This window comes from Salmo salar, unplaced genomic scaffold, assembly GCF_905237065.1.
Source record: "Salmo salar unplaced genomic scaffold, Ssal_v3.1, whole genome shotgun sequence".
In the NCBI taxonomy this organism is placed as follows: Eukaryota; Metazoa; Chordata; class Actinopteri; order Salmoniformes; family Salmonidae; genus Salmo; species Salmo salar.
In genome coordinates, this window is record NW_025547628.1 from 10,001 (window position 1) to 29,498 (window position 19,498).

General features: G+C 45.2%; 1 protein-coding gene across 1 annotated transcript in view; it reads right to left on the reverse strand.

Moving 5' to 3' along the window:
• Positions 1-16,232, reverse strand: part of LOC106602125 (proteasome adapter and scaffold protein ECM29) — a gene marked incomplete at both ends in the record, with an annotated part of 24,152 nt that extends 7,920 nt beyond the window's left edge. The window contains 19 exons of the mRNA XM_045711466.1: positions 1-10; positions 349-403; positions 813-958; positions 1,080-1,203; positions 1,449-1,550; positions 4,870-5,042; positions 5,319-5,490; positions 6,228-6,362; positions 6,707-6,798; positions 7,045-7,273; positions 7,481-7,561; positions 7,679-7,802; positions 9,275-9,378; positions 10,854-10,976; positions 11,169-11,234; positions 11,876-11,951; positions 15,400-15,477; positions 15,621-15,760; positions 16,064-16,232. The exon at positions 1-10 is cut by the window's left edge and continues 105 nt beyond it. Of these exons, the coding sequence (XP_045567422.1) occupies positions 1-10; positions 349-403; positions 813-958; positions 1,080-1,203; positions 1,449-1,550; positions 4,870-5,042; positions 5,319-5,490; positions 6,228-6,362; positions 6,707-6,798; positions 7,045-7,273; positions 7,481-7,561; positions 7,679-7,802; positions 9,275-9,378; positions 10,854-10,976; positions 11,169-11,234; positions 11,876-11,951; positions 15,400-15,477; positions 15,621-15,760; positions 16,064-16,232 (2,199 nt within the window). The remainder of the gene's footprint in view (positions 11-348; positions 404-812; positions 959-1,079; positions 1,204-1,448; positions 1,551-4,869; positions 5,043-5,318; positions 5,491-6,227; positions 6,363-6,706; positions 6,799-7,044; positions 7,274-7,480; positions 7,562-7,678; positions 7,803-9,274; positions 9,379-10,853; positions 10,977-11,168; positions 11,235-11,875; positions 11,952-15,399; positions 15,478-15,620; positions 15,761-16,063) is intronic.
• Positions 16,233-19,498: the final 3,266 nt, after the last annotated feature.

Below are 19,498 nucleotides of genomic sequence, written 5' to 3' on the forward strand. Positions count from 1 at the left end.
TGACTCAACTCTGGAGGAGACAGAGACGAGAGGGCGGATCAGGGGAGAGAGAGAGAGAGCGAGAAGAGGGGGATCAGGGGAGAGAGAGAGAGCGAGAAGAGGGGGATCAGGGGAGGAGAGAGAGAGAGAGAGAGAAGAGGGGATCAGGGGACAAGGACTACCTAGTTCTGAGTGGGTGGATATATGGATCAGAGTTTAGATGAATGGTTGTACTGGATTTACCCTCAGACAGAATATTATTCTACACATCAGTCCTATGATCCACTGTGTTACCCCCATTCTACACACAATCAGACATCAGTCATTGAGGTTATTATTGTGGTCTCCCCTGAGTTATCAGTGACTCACCATCAGGGTCTGACAGGATGGAGATGAAAGCAGTCTGGATCTCCTTCAGGTGAGACTGGAAGATGAGACAAAAGTTAAATAGTCAATAACTCACAAGGACTTTAGTTCCCCATCCCTGTCCTCTGTTATCTAACCCCCCCACTCTTAACCTTTCAATCAAGTCTGACCCCTTGACCCCCAGCCCTAACCCCTGACCTCCAGCCAGTCATACTGTACCCTGATCTCTTTGTGCTGGTGCAGCTTCTTCACCCCCAGCCCTAACCCCTGACCCTAACCCTGACCCCCAGCCAGTCATACTGTACCCTGATCTCTTTGTGCTGGTGCAGCTTCTTCACCCCCAGCCCTAACCCCTAACCCCTGACCCCCAGCCAGTCATACTGTACCCTGATCTCTTTGTGCTGGTGCAGCTTCTTCACCCCCAGCCCTAACCCCTAACCCCTGACCCCCAGCCAGTCATACTGTACCCTGATCTCTTTGTGCTGGTGCAGCTTCTTCACCAGAGAGAGCAGCCATATACAGGCAGCCTGTCTGACGTGGGGGTTTTGACTTGGGATGTACTTAGCCAGGATGGAGTTTAGCACCCACGGAACCACATCATTACTCTTCACATCTGACAGGGAGACAGAGGATTGGACAGTTACTACATAAAACACCAATAGAAAGCAAAAAGACAACCAGATCAGAGCTGTTTCATAGCACAGGAAGGATTTAACCACCGTGTGTAGTCTTACTGTCTGGGGGACTGTATTGTTCCTCAGTACAGGTCCATGGGTCCCTGGCAGCTCCAGAACTGGTCCCTATAGCAGCACTGGTGATGGCCTCACCTACTGTAAACTGTAGTTCTACCTGTTTAGCCTGGGAGACAGAGAGGGGAGAGGGAGAGAGAGGGGAGGAAACCGAGAGAGGTGGAAAGGGGGGAAGAGGAAAGGGTTAAATTCTTTCTTCTCATCATGTCAGTTCTTTCTGCATGATAAACAATGTCTTATGAAGCTTCAAAAGTCTTATGAAGCTTTACGAATGTCTTATGAAGCTTCAAAAAGATCTTATAAAGCTTCAAAAAGGTGTTAAAAAGCTCCATTAAATGAGAGCCAGTGCCCTACCTCCACAGAGTCCATGAGCCCCTGCAGCAGCTTCTTCTGGTGGGTAAAGTCCCCGTCCCCCACTGGTAGATAACCCAGAGTCTGGATGGCTCTCTCCTTCATCTGGACAGAAACCACATGAATACATCTACACCTATCTACCTAACAGTCTGGATGGATCTCTCCTTCATCTGGACAGAAACCACATGAATACATCTACACCTATCTACCTAACAGCCTGGATGGATCTCTCCTTCATCTGGACAGAAACCACATGAATACATCTACACCTATCTACCTAACAGTCTGGATGGATCTCTCCTTCATCTGGACAGAAACCACATGAATACATCTACACCTATCTACCTAACAGTCTGGATGGATCTCTCCTTCATCTGGACAGAAACCACATGAATACATCTACACCTATCTACCTAACAGCCTGGATGGATCTCTCCTTCATCTGGACAGACACCACATGAATACATCTACCTAACAGTCTGGATGGATCTCTCCTTCATCTGGACAGACACCACATGAATACATCTACACCTATCTACCTAACAGTCTGGATGGATCTCTCCTTCATCTGGACAGAAACCACATGAATACATCTACACCTATCTACCTAACAGTCTGGATGGATCTCTCCTTCCTCTGGACAGACACCACATAAATACATCTACACCTATCTACCTAACAGTCTGGATGGATCTCTCCTTCATCTGGACAGACACCACATGAATACATCTACACCTATCTACCTAACAGTCTGGATGGATCTCTCCTTCATCTGGACAGACAGAAACCACATGAATACATCTACACCTATCTACCTAACAGTCTGGATGGATCTCTCCATCTGGACAGACACCACATGAATACATCTACACCTATCTACCTAACAGTCTGGATGGCTCTCTCCTTCATCTGGACAGAAACCACATGAATACATCTACACCTATCTACCTAACAGTCTGGATGGATCTCTCCTTCATCTGGACAGAAACCACATGAATACATCTACACCTATCTACCTAACAGCCTGGATGGATCTCTCCTTCATCTGGACAGACACCACATGAATACATCTACCTAACAGTCTGGATGGATCTCTCCTTCATCTGGACAGACACCACATGAATACATCTACACCTATCTACCTAACAGTCTGGATGGATCTCTCCTTCATCTGGACAGAAACCACATGAATACATCTACACCTATCTACCTAACAGTCTGGATGGATCTCTCCTTCATCTGGACAGAAACCACATGAATACATCTACACCTATCTACCTAACAGTCTGGATGGATCTCTCCTTCCTCTGGACAGACACCACATAAATACATCTACACCTATCTACCTAACAGTCTGGATGGATCTCTCCTTCATCTGGACAGACACCACATGAATACATCTACACCTATCTACCTAACAGTCTGGATGGATCTCTCCTTCATCTGGACAGACAGAAACCACATGAATACATCTACACCTATCTACCTAACAGTCTGGATGGATCTCTCCATCTGGACAGACACCACATGAATACATCTACACCTATCTACCTAACAGTCTGGATGGCTCTCTCCTTCATCTGGACAGAAACCACATGAATACATCTACACCTATCTACCTAACAGTCTGGATGGATCTCTCCTTCATCTGGACAGAAACCACATGAATACATCTACACCTATCTACCTAACAGTCTGGATGGATCTCTCCTTCATCTGGACAGACACAACATGAATACATCTACACCTATCTACCTAACAGTCTGGATGGATCTCTCCATCTGGACAGACAGAAACCACATGAATACATCTACACCTATCTACCTAACAGTCTGGATGGATCTCTCCTTCATCTGGACAGAAACCACATGAATACATCTACACCTATCTACCTAACAGTCTGGATGGCTCTCTCCTTCATCCGGACAGAAACCACATGAATACATCTACACCTATCTACCTAACAGTCTGGATGGATCTCTCCTTCATCTGGACAGAAACCACATGAATACATCTACACCTATCTACCTAACAGTCTGGATGGATCTCTCCTTCATCTGGACAGAAACCACATGAATACATCTACACCTATCTACCTAACAGTCTGGATGGATCTCTCCTTCATCTGGACAGACACCACATGAATACATCTACACCTATCTACCTAACAGTCTGGATGGATCTCTCCTTCATCTGGACAGACACCACATGAATACATCTACACCTATCTACCTAACAGTCTGGATGGATCTCTCCTTCATCTGGACAGACAGACAACACATGAATACATCTACACCTATCTACCTAACAGTCTGGATGGATCTCTCCTTCATCTGGACAGAAACCACATGAATACATCTACACCTATCTACCTAACAGTCTGGATGGATCTCTCCTTCATCTGGACAGACACCACATGAATACATCTACACCTATCTACCTAACAGTCTGGATGGATCTCTCCTTCATCTGGACAGACACCACATGAATACATCTACACCTATCTACCTAACAGTCTGGATGGATCTCTCCTTCATCTGGACAGACAGACACCACATGAATACATCTACACCTATCTACCTAACAGTCTGGATGGATCTCTCCTTCATCTGGACAGAAACCACATGAATACATCTACACCTATCTACCTAACAGTCTGGATGGATCTCTCCTTCATCTGGACAGACACCACATGAATACATCTACACCTATCTACCTAACAGTCTGGATGGATCTCTCCTTCATCTGGACAGACACCACATGAATACATCTACACCTATCTACCTAACAGTCTGGATGGATCTCTCCTTCCTCTGGACAGAAACCACATGAATACATCTACACCTATCTACCTAACAGTCTGGATGGATCTCTCCTTCATCTGGACAGAAACCACATGAATACATCTACACCTATCTACCTAACAGTCTGGATGGATCTCTCCTTCATCTGGACAGACACCACATGAATACATCTACACCTATCTACCTAACAGTCTGGATGGATCTCTCCTTCATCTGGACAGAAACCACATGAATACATCTACACCTATCTACCTAACAGTCTGGATGGATCTCTCCTTCATCTGGACAGACAGAAACCACATGAATACATCTACACCTATCTACCTAACAGTCTGGATGGATCTCTCCTTCATCTGGACAGACAGAAAGGGAGTTGGATTAGAGTCTTCATATCAAATCAAATGTATTTATATAGCCCTTCTTACATCAGCTGATATCTCAGCCTAAAACCCCAAACAGCAAGCAATGCAGGTGTAGAAGCATATCAATAGGTATGTCCATTATAAAAATGGTTCAAACCAATTCATTAGAATGTATTTAATATCCCCAGAGTGCAATTATCGCGGTATAGCATCACAACCATCTGTACTTGTAAATGCTGCTGTATCCATGGTTACCTTGAGGGTCTCTTTCCCAGAGGGGATGCGAGCCAGCATGTTCTCCACCATGGCTAGTTTGGTGAATCCCTCTCCTTCTGAAGGGATGAGCAGAGTCCCGTTCCTCCCAATCTCCCCCAGGGCCGTACAGGCAGCGACCGCCAGCAGGGGGGAACCACTGTCTAGGAAAGAGCCTAGGAACACACACACACACACACACACACACACACACACACGACATGAACCAACCTGGAAACACAACATTGTATCGAAATGTTCTCTTTTACTGCCTCGACTACACCTTTCTTCATTCAATTGTATTCTTTCCTATATGCACAAATACATTTAAAAATGGTAAATATGAGTAATTTCTTGTAACAATGTGAATTAGCATAAAACTGGTCTAAAGAATTAGCATTAAAAGGATAGTAAATACGGTCTGAAAAATGAAAACGGTGACAGTCACCTACCGATGGCTTTGGTTGCTATAGCGACCAGCTCCTCATCCTCCTTGGGCGTGTCGTTCATCCTCTGTTCCCGGTTGAGGGCAGAGTCTCCGTTAGCGAAGGACTTCCTCTTGCTCATGTACCTGGCCACCATGTAGCCCAGCGCCATGATGGCTCCGTGCTGGGTCTCAGGGCTCTGCAGTTTCCAGTAAGGAATACAGGTTTACATTCAGCTCAGTGAAACTGGGACAACTGTTGCTTCAGTACATTACATTCAAAATGGAAAAAAACTGGGCCCTATATGTGCAGCAAATATATGTCAATATAAATGTGAAAATAAACCCATTATTCTGAGTACCAGTCAGCTATCATTTCACTCCTTGGCCTACATACGTGCCTATCTACAGGAGGAGGGGGGCTACATACGTGCCTATCTACAGGAGGAGGGGGGGGGCTACATACGTGCGTATCTACAGGAGGAGGGGGGGCTACATACGTGCCCATCTACAGGAGGAGGGGGGCTACATACGTGCCCATCTACAGGAGGAGGGGGCTACATACGTGCCCATCTACAGGAGGAGGGGGGGCTACATACGTGCCTATCTACAGGAGGAGGGGGGGCTACATACGTGCCCATCTACAGGAGGAGGGGGGGCTACATACGTGCCCATCTACAGGAGGAGGGGGGCTACATACGTGCCCATCTACAGGAGGAGGGGGGCTACATGCGTGCCTATCTACAGGAGGAGGGTGGGCTACATACGTGCCCATCTACAGGAGGAGGGGGGGCTACATACGTGCCTATCTACAGGAGGAGGGGGGCTACATACGTGTGTATCTACAGGAGGAGGGGGGGCTACATACGTGCCCATCTACAGGAGGAGGGGGGCTACATACGTGCCTATCTACAGGAGGAGGGGGGGGGCTACATACGTGTGTATCTTTAGTGATCTTGATGAGCGTCTGAACGGCAGTCTTCAGCTCGTTTCCTGACATGGTGGACACCACCACAGCATAAAGCTGAGCTGCTAGCTCCCTTAGGTCCTCCTTGTTGGTGTTCATAAGACTCTGCGGAGGGGAAATGTGGTATTAGCATCGGTCAGCGTTAGCGTAGCATGCAGCATACCAACGTATCCTTTACAGAAGTAGCATCAACTAGCTTTAGCATAGCATGCAGCATACCGACGTATATTTTACAGTAGTAGCATTGACTAGTGTTAGCGCCGACTTGCATTGCTTAGCATTAGCCTAGCATATCAAGGTACTATATCACATAGCGTCAATTAGCATAGCATTAGCATTGATTAGCATTCCAATTAATATTTTACATGAGTAGCGTCAATTAGCATTAGCATACCAAGGTATCTTTTACAGTAGTAGCATCAATTAGCAAAGCACGCAGCATGATTTACCTTGATCCAGTCGATCTTGTGGATAAACTTGGGGGCCAGGTTGTGAGGACAGACAGACACTACCTCCAGAAGACAGTACATCACAGGGACTCCTATCAAAATAAATCAAGAATAAAAAAATTAAAAAACATTAAAATGTATAGCTACATTGTATCATAAGGTATGAATGATGTATTTACTAGCCTGGAATCCAAACAGATATGCTCACTTCACAATATCAACAATGGTGAAACGGAGCATACCATTTTGGATTCCAGGCCTGAAACACGTGAGTATTTAGAGACAAGGATGAGGAGACAAGATAAGGAAACAAGGAAAGGAGGGCACACATCACTCACCTCCTACAGCAGACAGCAGCTGCTGCAGTAGCTCCATGTAGACCTGTACAGGGTTGACCTCTGCTCCCTTGGTTCCAGTGGAGGACGAGGAGGTCAGGGGTTGGTTGGAGAGCAGGGTGTGTATGTAGCGTCCGATGGCAGGCGCGTCATCCTGCATGTCCGCCAGGCTCTTAGAGACGGGCGTGGCCCCGGCACTGTGGGCCAGACACATCCGCAGGTACAGCACGATCTGGAGACAGGAAACAAGGTTAGAAAAAAAAAAAAAGTGATGTCTATTAACAGGAAGTGTGGCAAGGTAAATATCTCTAGTCCCATTATTTTTTTCATGTTTTGTTACATACTTTAAAACTTCCTCTTCAATTGTTTTGTGGTTTTGCCCAGTCACAAACAGCATGACGTTCATACAACTATTTAGTTGAAATTGTTTATTTCTTACCTCGCCAAACGCAGAAGGGTTGAAGGGTAGAGTGTTCGTCCCCACGATGTACTTAGCTGGTGTCTTCATCCTCTGAGCAGCCTAAAGAACAGACCAACAGGGCTGTAAAGACTTACTGCTGACGCACCTGTACATTAACTAGAGCAAATGATCTAATGACAGGGGCTAGAACTGGGACATGGGGGGTTACGCCCTCACCTTCTCCTGGATATAGGCCACCATGTCAGGGAAGGAGGGCATGGGTTTACGGCCCTCTTTCTCTGAGTTCTTAGCAGGCAGAGCCCTCAGGACACGCTGGGCCTCGCTGCACACCTCTTCTCTCCTATAATAAACACAACATAGAGATACTTTATACTAGTACTACATAACACCACACCTCTTCTCTCCTATAATAAACACAACATAGAGATACTTTATACTAGTACTACATAACACCACACCTCTTCTCTCCTATAATAAACACAACATAGAGATACTTTATACTAGTACTACATAACACCACACCTCTTCTCTCCTATAATAAACACAACATAGAGATACTTTATACTAGTACTACATAACACCACACCTCTTCTCTCCTATAATAAACACAACATAGAGATACTTTATACTAGTACTACATAACACCACACCTCTTCTCTCCTATAATAAACACAACATAGAGATACTTTATACTAGTACTACATAACACCACACCTCTTCTCTCCTATAATAAACACAACATAGAGATACTTTATACTAGTACTACATAACACCACACCTCTTCTCTCCTATAATAAACACAACATAGAGATACTTTATACTAGTACTACATAACACCACACCTCTTCTCTCCTATAATAAACACAACATAGAGATACTTTATACTAGTACTACATAACACCACACCTCTTCTCTCCTATAATAAACACAACATAGAGATACTTTATACTAGTACTACATAACACCACACCTCTTCTCTCCTATAATAAACACAACATAGAGATACTTTATACTAGTACTACATAACACCACACCTCTTCTCTCCTATAATAAACACAACATAGAGATACTTTATACTAGTACTACATAACACCACACCTCTTCTCTCCTATAATAAACACAACATAGAGATACTTTATACTAGTACTACATAACACCACACCTCTTCTCTCCTATAATAAACACAACATAGAGATACTTTATACTAGTACTACATAACACCACACCTCCTCTGTCCCACAACAAAGCACAAACGACCCAAAAAACAAATACAAATCGTATTAAAAGTTATACAAGATTCAATAACACATTGACAAATCTCATAGGAGCTATCCTACCATTGTGTGAGTATTACCCCTGTAAAGGTGGAGGGGGATATATTTACTGTAAAGTCAGTCAGTATTATCCCTGTAAAGGTGGAGGGGATATATTTACTGTAAAGGCAGTCAGTATTACCCCTGTAAAGGTGGAGGGGATATAGTCACTGTAAAAGCAGTCAGTATTATACCTGTAAAGGTGGAGGGGATATAGTCACTGTAAAGGCAGTCAGTATTATCCCTGTAAAGGTGGAGGGGATATAGTCACTGTAAAGTCAGTCAGTATTATCCCTGTAAAGGTGGAGGGGATATATTCACTGTAAAGGCAGTCAGTATTATCCCTGTAAAGGTGGAGGGGATATATTCACTGTAAAAGCAGTCAGTATTACCCCTGTAAAGGTGGGTGGATGGGTGGTGTGTAGTGCTGAGACTTCCTATATGTTTTATACTCAATGTGTTATGTCAGTGTGTGTGTGTGTCTATTGTTGACACTTACGGGTCCCCGGCAGCCAATAGGAGCAAGTATCTGGAGGGCACGTGATCAGGAGCGAATACCGTGCTGGCGTACTTCATTGCCACCTGACGCACCTGCACCTCAGGCTGACCAATCACAACACAGAAGAACACAATATTTCAGAACTTTGACTGACCAATCAGAAAGCAATACTCCAATTTAAACAATCTAGACTCTACAGCGACACTATATTCAGACACAGTGATATTCCGGAATACTTTGACAAAAGTATTCCCTACAATGACGACACAATATTATGATTGAAACATACGCCATCTATTCCAGGTGAATTAAATCACACGTTTCCCTACACCAAACTTCATAGTAGAAATCCTAGCTAGAAGTAGTAATATTTCATATACAAATCATAGAGATCATAGGACAGGGGTCAGAAACAGATGGACCCCCAAAGGAAGAAGACCATGGGCAGAACAAGACATGACTCAGCAGCAGGGTTTAGTTCAGGAAATCTGTTCAAGTATTCACATCAATAAAGATCAACCAGAGCTTCCATCTGGCTGAGTACGGCCCCCTGTAGGTTAACGCGTCGTAGGAGAAACCAGAGCTTCCATCTGGCTGAGTACGGCCCCCTGTAGGTTAACGCGTCGTAGGAGAAACCAGAGCTTCCATCTGGTTGAGTACGGCCCCCTGTAGGTTAACGCGTCGTAGGAGAAACCAGAGCTTCCATCTGGCTGAGTACGGCCCCCTGTAGGTTAACGCGTCGTAGGAGAAACCAGAGCTTCCATCTGGTTGAGTACGGCCCCCTGTAGGTTAACGCGTCGTAGGAGAAACCAGGGCTTCCATCTGGTTGAGTACGGCCCCCTGTAGGTTAACGCGTCGTAGTAGAAACCAGAGCTTCCATCTGGTTGAGTACGGCCCCCTGTAGGTTAACGCGTCGTAGTAGAAACCAGAGCTTCCATCTGGTTGAGTACGGCCCCCTGTAGGTTAACGCGTCGTAGGAGAAACCAGAGCTTCCATCTGGTTGAGTACGGCCCCCTGTAGGTTAACGCGTCGTAGGAGAAACCAGAGCTTCCATCTGGCTGAGTACGGCCCCCTGTAGGTTAACGCGTCGTAGGAGAAACCAGAGCTTCCATCTGGTTGAGTACGGCCCCCTGTAGGTTAACGCGTCGTAGGAGAAACCAGAGCTTCCATCTGGTTGAGTACGGCCCCCTGTAGGTTAACGCGTCGTAGGAGAAACCAGAGCTTCCATCAGGTTGAGTACGGCCCCCTGTAGGTTAACGCGTCGTAGGAGAAACCAGAGCTTCCATCTGGTTGAGTACGGCCCCCTGTAGGTTAACGCGTCGTAGGAGAAACCAGGGCTTCCATCTGGTTGAGTACGGCCCCCTGTAGGTTAACGCGTCGTAGGAGAAACCAGAGCTTCCATCTGGTTGAGTACGGCCCCCTGTAGGTTAACGCGTCGTAGGAGAAACCAGAGCTTCCATCTGGTTGAGTACGGCCCCCTGTAGGTTAACGCGTCGTAGGAGAAACCAGAGCTTCCATCTGGTTGAGTACGGCCCCCTGTAGGTTAACGCGTCGTAGGAGAAACCATATCTAGTGTTACCTTGCCCATGTAAGCTGCCACCAGAGCTTCCATCAGGTTCAGCAGCGCCCCCTGTAGGTTAGCGTAGGCTCCCACCATCATAGACAGAGCCTCCTGGATGGCTAGACGGACGTCAGGCTCCTCCTGTACACAGACAAGGTCAGACGGGGCAGGAGGACGGTTAGAATATATGAAAAAGTCGCTGCCATAAACCTTGACTTATGTTTTGGAGGCCTTTGTGTCTTGTCTAATATATATATATACATTTTTTTTTTTTTAAATAATGTAGGAAAACAATGTATTCAAATAGCATTGTCTTGATGCAGGAACACCTACCTTGCACATGGCCTCAAAGAACTGCTGGACCAGAGCAATGTCTTTGGTGAAGAGTTGGGGCATCCGCTAAGAGAGAGAACATCCCCTCACTATCACATCAACTCATCAAGACACAGACTATCGTTGTTAAAGCTCCAATGTGTAGCTTTTTTGGGGGGCAATCTGACCAAATTCACATAGAAACGTGTGTTACAGATATGTGGTTATCATTGAAAGCCATGAGAACAAGTGGTAGATCTATTCTATGTGCACTATTTCTATGCTTCTCGTTCTTAAGATTTTATTTTTTTTGCTTTCGGTTTTGTACAGCAGCTTCAGAACAGCTGAAAATACAATACGTTTGGTTATGGAGAAGATATTTCACAGCGTTTCAGATGGTACAATGATTCTCTACACTACACTTGATTGTTTTGTCACATAAACCGATATTAGGCAAACTATTAGAATTTTAGCATACAGAAAATGGCGGAGCGATTTCGGCATAGCGCATTTTAAATAGACAGATTTTACTGTAAATACCTGGACAGTTTCCCCACAGCAGAGTAGGCCATACACAGCAACTTAGGATCCTGCCAATCAAACCAGACACAACATATCCCATCATGCTCTATACCAGGAGCACGCAAAGCATCAACCATTGAAAAGGAGAATAGCTACACTGTGTAGTTGATGAAAGGAGATTAAAACACATTGATTGATGGTTTTACCTCTTTGTACTCATTGATGAGCTTGGTGAGGCCATTCAGCAGCATCAGACCCAGTGGCTTGTTGGTGTCAGGACATCTGTCAGAGAGGAGACACACATCACAACATGTTAGGACATGTCAGTTGTGAATTTAGCGTGGGTTAGTGTTGGGCTGGAACAAAAAGCATGCACATAGACACTCCTTTGAGGACCCCTTCAATTCATTTTTGTTTGTTATTGAAGCATTTCCTTCTAACCCAGTGGTCACCAACCGGTCGATCGCAATCGACCTCCAAGGCATTTCTAGTCGATCGCCAAACATTTCTGTAAAAATCCAAAGATAAAGCCTTGTGTTTCTATTATTATTGTTTTATTAGTATCAGGCTGTTGGTGGGAGGTGCAGACAATTCAGCTGCCCTGCGAGCCGGGTAGGCAAACTGTTTCCATTTCATGTGTCTGAAGGTACAAACTGTTTCCATTTCATGTGTCTGAATGTACAAACTGTTTCCATTTCATGTGTCTGAATGTACAAACTGTTTCCATTTCATGTGTCTGAAGGTACAAACTGTTTCCATTTCATGTGTCTGAAGGTACAAACTGTTTCCATTTCATGTGTCTGAATGTACAAACTGTTTCCATTTCATGTGTCTGAAGGTACAAACTGTTTCCATTTCATGTGTCTGAAGGTACAAACTGTTTCCATTTCATGTGTCTGAATGTACAAACTGTTTCCATTTCATGTGTCTGAATGTACAAACTGTTTCCATTTCATGTGTCTGAATGTACAAACTGTTTCCATTTCATGTGTCTGAATGTACAAACTGTTTCCATTTCATGTGTCTGAAGGTACAAACTGTTTCCATTTCATGTGTCTGAAGGTACAAACTGTTTCCATTTCATGTGTCTGAATGTACAAACTGTTTCCATTTCATGTGTCTGAAGGTACAAACTGTTTCCATTTCATGTGTCTGAAGGTACAAACTGTTTCCATTTCATGTGTCTGAAGGTACAAACTGTTTCCATTTCATGTGTCTGAAGGTACAAACTGTTTCCATTTTACGGTAAAGTTGATACTGTGAGATTTCAAAATGTTTAAAACCACGACTAGAGAGAGACTGTCAACGAATACAGCAAAGAGCTGCTGTTTTTATGAGTGAGTTCATGTTTAAGTTTTTACTCAGCGCTGTCAACACTTTGTATTCAACACTTTTATAAGCCATAAAATGCGCGTTCTTCCTATTTCCATTCAGCGCTACAACAAGCAGTGCAGCAGTAATGAATGAGGAGGAAAGTGTATCTATATGCCTTGTTATTATTAGCAGCTTGGGTCTTTTTTAATATCAAATAATACTTCAGCTGGAAGACGGTGTCCCTTTTTGGTCAGTGTCAGTGGAGGAAAGGGAGACTGGAGGGATGTTGAGAGACTGACCCTCAGTCTGCTGCTCTCTCCCTCTGCTGAGACTGACCCTCAGTCTGCTGCTCTCTCCCTCCGCTGAGACTGACCCTCAGTCTGCTGCTCTCTCCCTCCGCTGAGACTGACCCTCAGTCTGCTGCTCTCTCCCTCTGCTGAGACTGACCCTCAGTCTGCTGCTCTCTCTCTGCTGAGACGACCTCGCTGCTCTCCTGCTGAGACTGACCCAGTCTGCTGCTCCTCCGCTGAGACTGACCTCAGTCTGCTGCTCTCTCCCTCCGCTGAGACTGACCCTCAGTCTGCTGCTCTCTCCCTCCCTCTGCTGAGACTGACCATCAGTCTGCTGCTCTCTCCCTCCCTCTGCTGAGACTGACCATCAGTCTGCTGCTCTCTCCCTCCCTCTGCTGAGACTGACCCTCAGTCTGCTGCTCTCTCCCTCCCTCTGCTGAGACTGACCCTCAGTCTGCTACTCTCTCCCTCCGCTGAGACTGACCATCAGTCTGCTGCTCTCTCCCTCCCTCTGCTGAGACTGACCCTCAGTCTGCTGCTCTCTCCCTCCCTCTGCTGAGACTGACCATCAGTCTGCTGCTCTCTCCCTCCCTCTGCTGAGACTGACCCTCAGTCTGCTGCTCTCTCCCTCCCTCTGCTGAGACTGACCCTCAGTCTGCTGCTCTCTCCCTCTGCTGAGACTGACCCTCAGTCTGCTGCTCTCTCCCTCTGCTGAGACTGACCCTCAGTCTGCTGCTCTCTCCCTCTGCTGAGACTGACCCTCAGTCTGCTACTCTCTCCCTCTGCTGAGACTGACCATCAGTCTGCTACTCTCTCCCTCTGCTGAGACTGACCATCAGTCTGCTACTCTCTCCCTCTGCTGAGACTGACCATTAGATGCAGGCACCATCAGCCCAGTAAAATAAAAAGCTAATTATTTAAATGTATGCTCACTCAGCTGTGCCACACAAGTAATACAACAATGGATCTATTACCGGTGTGATCACAGCCTACATCAAAATGTTGAAATATATATATTTTTTTAATGTCCCGAACAACAATGCATTGGCAGGTAAATTCAAGCAAAGCCATTATGTGGTGATACTGTATTGGGCCTGTAGCTTACTGCACAAACCTCATTGCTACATAACGGTTTTTAATTGGTTAATGTTGCATGGGCTTACATTTTATAAGTCATGGAAATAAAATATCAGAGCAGTAGATCTCTGCTTACATTTCGACCCAGAAAGTGATCTTGACTCAGAAAAGGTTGGTGACCACTGTTCTAACTGATCTAGGGCCAGCTCTTAGGCTGTGTTTAAACAGGCAGCCCAATAAATGATCTTGTTCAATGATTGGGCAAAAGATCAGAATTGGGCTGCCTGTGTAAACAAAGCCTTAGTACTGTAACTGTCTCTATAAGGAAGGGTTGGATGAAACTGACTTGGGACCAGTACTTATACCTGACAGATGTGTTGGGGCACTGGTGGACAAATTGATCTAGGACCAGCTCTTAGTGACTCTTCCTATATGTAAGGGTTGGATGAAACTGACTTGGGACCAGTACTTACACCTGACAGATGTGGTGAACAAACTGAAGCGTAAGAGAGAGCAGCTTGTTGTTGGTGTTGGCTCCAAACAGACCGTCGTACACCACCTGGGGAGGAGGAGGAGAATAGAGAGAACGAGTAGAAGAGAAACAGGAAATAGAGAAGTGATGAAGGTTTCCTTGAGGGAAAGACAGTGGTAGGACATTGAAAGACACATTTCCAGGACTGTTGATGTATCAGAACATCACAGCGGTACCTGTATGTTAGCAGGGGAAGCACTCAGCGGCGAGGCGTGAGCGTAAGAGATGTGGTAGGATCTTCATCTTGACTCTGGTGCTGACCGGCTCATGTTTCAGCTCTCTCTTCAGACTGGCCCCCTATCACATACCGTCACAGAACATTAGTCAGCCAACAGTTTGACACAGCACGTGTGATATTGTTCACACATACAACCAATCAGGATGATGTAGCGACCACGCTGGACAGATCTCAGCCTCCCGTTCATCAATGCCACTTCCTGTCAGGAAGCCATTTCAACTCATTCAAATTGGGGGGGATCAATTGAGTTCAGAAGGTTGGAGGTGAATCTTTCCACACCTTAGTTTTGAGGGGATGTCTCCCAGGTAGACCTTGTACATCTTGTTGACGATCAGGGGGTTGTTCCAGTCGATAATACTGCAAAATAAACCCAACAACACATGACATCATATCACAAATCAACTCATCTCAGAACCCAGAACCAAATCCTGTAGCATGTTGTAAATGGACTAATGAGGTGCACCATCCCATAATAGTAGAATAGTCCCATAGATACCCACCTCTGCTTGCTCTTGAGCTCCAGGTCTGCGGCCGTGGCAACGCCGTGTCTTGTGTCGCTAGAGGCAACCACCAGGTGTATGACCGTCTCCACCTCTGGTACCTGCTCTGCCTCGATGAACTTCACTATGCCGAGCTTACACTGGGAGAGACATGTAATCATCACCTTACAACCCAGTACAACAACCACCTTCTCATTTTATTATTTAACTAGGCAAATCAGTTAACAACTCATTCTTATTTACAATGACGGCCTAGGAACAGTGGGTTAACTGCCTTGTTCAGGGGCAGAACAACAGATTTTTACCTTGTCAGCTTGGGGATTCAATCTAGCAATCTTTTGGTTACTGGCCCAACGCTCTAACCACTAGGCTACCCTGCCGCCCCAAGGAAGGTGTGATACACCTTCCTCTAAGGTCAAAGTTCAGAGGTCAGTTGTCAGTACCTGTTCCAGCTGCTCTGGGCTCCACTGGGCCTCTCCGATGACCCTCTTGGCAGCGTAGACGCTCATCCCTGGAGGAGGCTGGGGGAGGCCCTGTCCGGCCGCCGCTGCCCCAGAGCTACCCTGAGGGGACGAGGGAGCTGGGCGAGTGGGAGGTTCGTTCAGGACAAACCTGGAGGTCAGCGGAGAGAGAGGGAGGGGGGAGGGAGGAGAGGAGAGGAGGGGCAGGTCAACTAGAAGGTAAATTGTTTAGGGATTCTAATAATTCATTCAAGCAGTCTTTGGAAAAACAATTACTTGAGTGAGCATGTTGTTTGCAAGTTTTACAGTATGTTAGACCATTTCAACAATAACCGATAACATACTAGCATACCTGAACACTTAATAAAATGGCCAGCCCCATAGGTTACAGCCCAAACGGCACCCTATTCCCTATATAGTGAACTACTAGTGACCAGAGCCCTATTCCCAAAATAGTGAACTACTTTAGACCAGAGCCCTATTCCCTATATAGTGAACTACTAGTGACCAGAGCCCTATTCCCAAAATAGTGAACTACTTTAGACCAGAGCCCTATTCCCTATATAGTGAACTACTAGTGACCAGAGCCCTATTCCTATATAGTGAACTACTTGACCAGAGCCCTATTCCCTATATAGTGAACTACTAGTGACCAGAGCCCTATTCCCTATATAGTGAACTACTTAGGACCAGAGCCCTATTCCTATATAGTGAACTACTTTAGACCAGAGCCCTATTCCCTATATAGTGAACTACTAGTGACCAGAGCCCTATTCCCTATATAGTGAACTACTAGTGACCAGAGCCCTATTCCCTATATAGTGAACTACTAGTGACCAGAGCACTATTCCCTATATAGTGCACTACTTTAGACCAGAGCCCTATTCCCTATATAGTGCACTACTAGTGACCAGAGTCCTATTCCCTATATAGTGCACTACTAGTGACCAGAGCACTATTCCCTATATAGTGCACTACTTTAGACCAGAGCCCTATTCCCTATATAGTGCACTACTTTAGACCAGAGCCCTATTCCCTATATAGTGCACTACTTTAGACCAGAGCCCTATTCCCTATATAGTGCACTACTTTAGACCAGAGCCCTATTCCCTATATAGTGAACTACTAGTGACCAGAGCCCTATTCCCTATATAGTGAACTACTTTAGACCAGAGCCCTATTCCCTATATAGTGAACTACTATTAGACCAGAGCCCTATTCCCTATATAGTGAACTACTAGTGACCAGAGCCTATTCCCTATATAGTGAACTACTAGTGACCAGAGCCCTATTCCCTATATAGTGAACTACTGTTAGACCAGAGCCCTATTCCCTATATAGTGAACTACTTTAGACCAGAGCCCTATTCCCTATATAGTGCACTACTTTAGACCAGAGCCCTATTCCCTATATAGTGAACTACTTTAGACCAGAGCCCTATTCCCTATATAGTGAACTACTGTAGACCAGAGCCCTATTCCCTATATAGTGAACTACTAGTGACCAGAGCCCTATTCCCTATATAGTGAACTACTAGTGACCAGAGCCCTATTCCTATATAGTGAACTACTAGTGACCAGAGCCCTATTCCCTATATAGTGAACTACTATAGACCAGAGCCCTATTCCCTATATAGTGAACTACTAGTGACCAGGGCCCTATTCCCTATATAGTGAACTACTAGTGACCAGAGCCCTATTCCCTATATAGTGAACTACTAGTGACCAGAGCCCTATTCCTATATAGTGAACTACTAGTGACCAGAGCCCTATTCCCTATATAGTGAACTACTAGTGACCAGAGCCCTATTCCCTATATAGTGAACTACTAGTGACCAGGGCCCTATTCCTATATAGTGAACTACTAGTGACCAGGGCCCTATATAGTGAACTACTAGTGACCAGAGCCCTATATAGTGAACTACTAGTGACCAGAGCCCTATTCCCTATATAGTGAACTACTAGTGACCAGAGCCCTATTCCCTATATAGTGATCTACTAATGACCAGGGCCCTATTCCCTATATAGTGAACTACTAGTGACCAGAGCCCTATTCCCTATATAGCGAACTACTAGTGACCAGAGCCCTATTCCCATATAGTGAACTACTAGTGACCAGAGCCCTATTCCCTATATAGTGAACTACTAGTGACCAGAGCCCTATTCCCTATATAGTGAACTACTAGTGACCAGGGCCCTATTCCTATATAGTGAACTACTAGTGACCAGGGCCCTATATAGTGAACTACTAGTGACCAGAGCCCTATATAGTGAACTACTAGTGACCAGAGCCCTATATAGTGCACTACTTTAGACCAGAGCCCTATTCCCTATATAGTGCACTACTAGTGACCAGAGCCCTATTCCCTATATAGTGCACTACTTTAGACCAGAGCCCTATTCCCTATATAGTGCACTACTAGTGACCAGAGCCCTATTCCCTATATAGTGAACTACTTTAGACCAGAGCCCTATTCCCTATATAGTGAACTACTTTAGACCAGAGCCCTATTCCCTATATAGTGAACTACTATAGACCAGAGCCCTATTCCCTATATAGTGAACTACTTTAGACCAGAGCCCTATTCCCTATATAGTGCACTACTATTGACCAGAGCCCTATTTCCTATATAGTGAACTACTAGTGACCAGAGCCCTATTCCCTATATAGTGAACTACTAGTGACCAGAGCCCTATTCCCTATATAGTGAACTACTAGTAACCAGAGCCCTATTCCCTATATAGTGAACTACTAGTGACCAGAGCCCTATTCCCTATATAGTGAACTACTAGTGACCAGAGCCCTATTCCCTATATAGTGAACTACTAGTAACCAGAGCCCTATTCCCTATATAGTGATCTACTAATGACCAGGGCCCTATTCCCTATATAGTGAACTACTAGTGACCAGAGCCCTATATAGTGAACTACTAGTGACCAGAGCCCTATATAGTGAACTACTAGTGACCAGAGCCCTATTCCCTATATAGTGATCTACTAATGACCAGGGCCCTATTCCCTATATAGTGATCTACTAATGACCAGGGCCCTATTCCCTATATAGCGAACTACTAGTGACCAGGGCCCTATTCCCTATATAGTGAACTACTAGTGACCAGAGCCCTATTCCCTATATAGTGAACTACTTTAGACCAGAGCCCTATTCCCTATATAGTGAACTACTAGTGACCAGAGCCCTATTCCCTATATAGTGAACTACTTTAGACCAGGGCCCTATTCCCTATATAGTGAACTACTAGTGACCAGGGCCCTATTCCCTATATAGTGAACTACTAGTGACCAGGGCCCTATTCCCTATATAGTGAACTACTAGTGACCAGAGCCCTATTCCCTATATAGTGAACTACTTTAGACCCGAGCCCTATTCCCTATATAGTGAACTACTAGTGACCAGAGC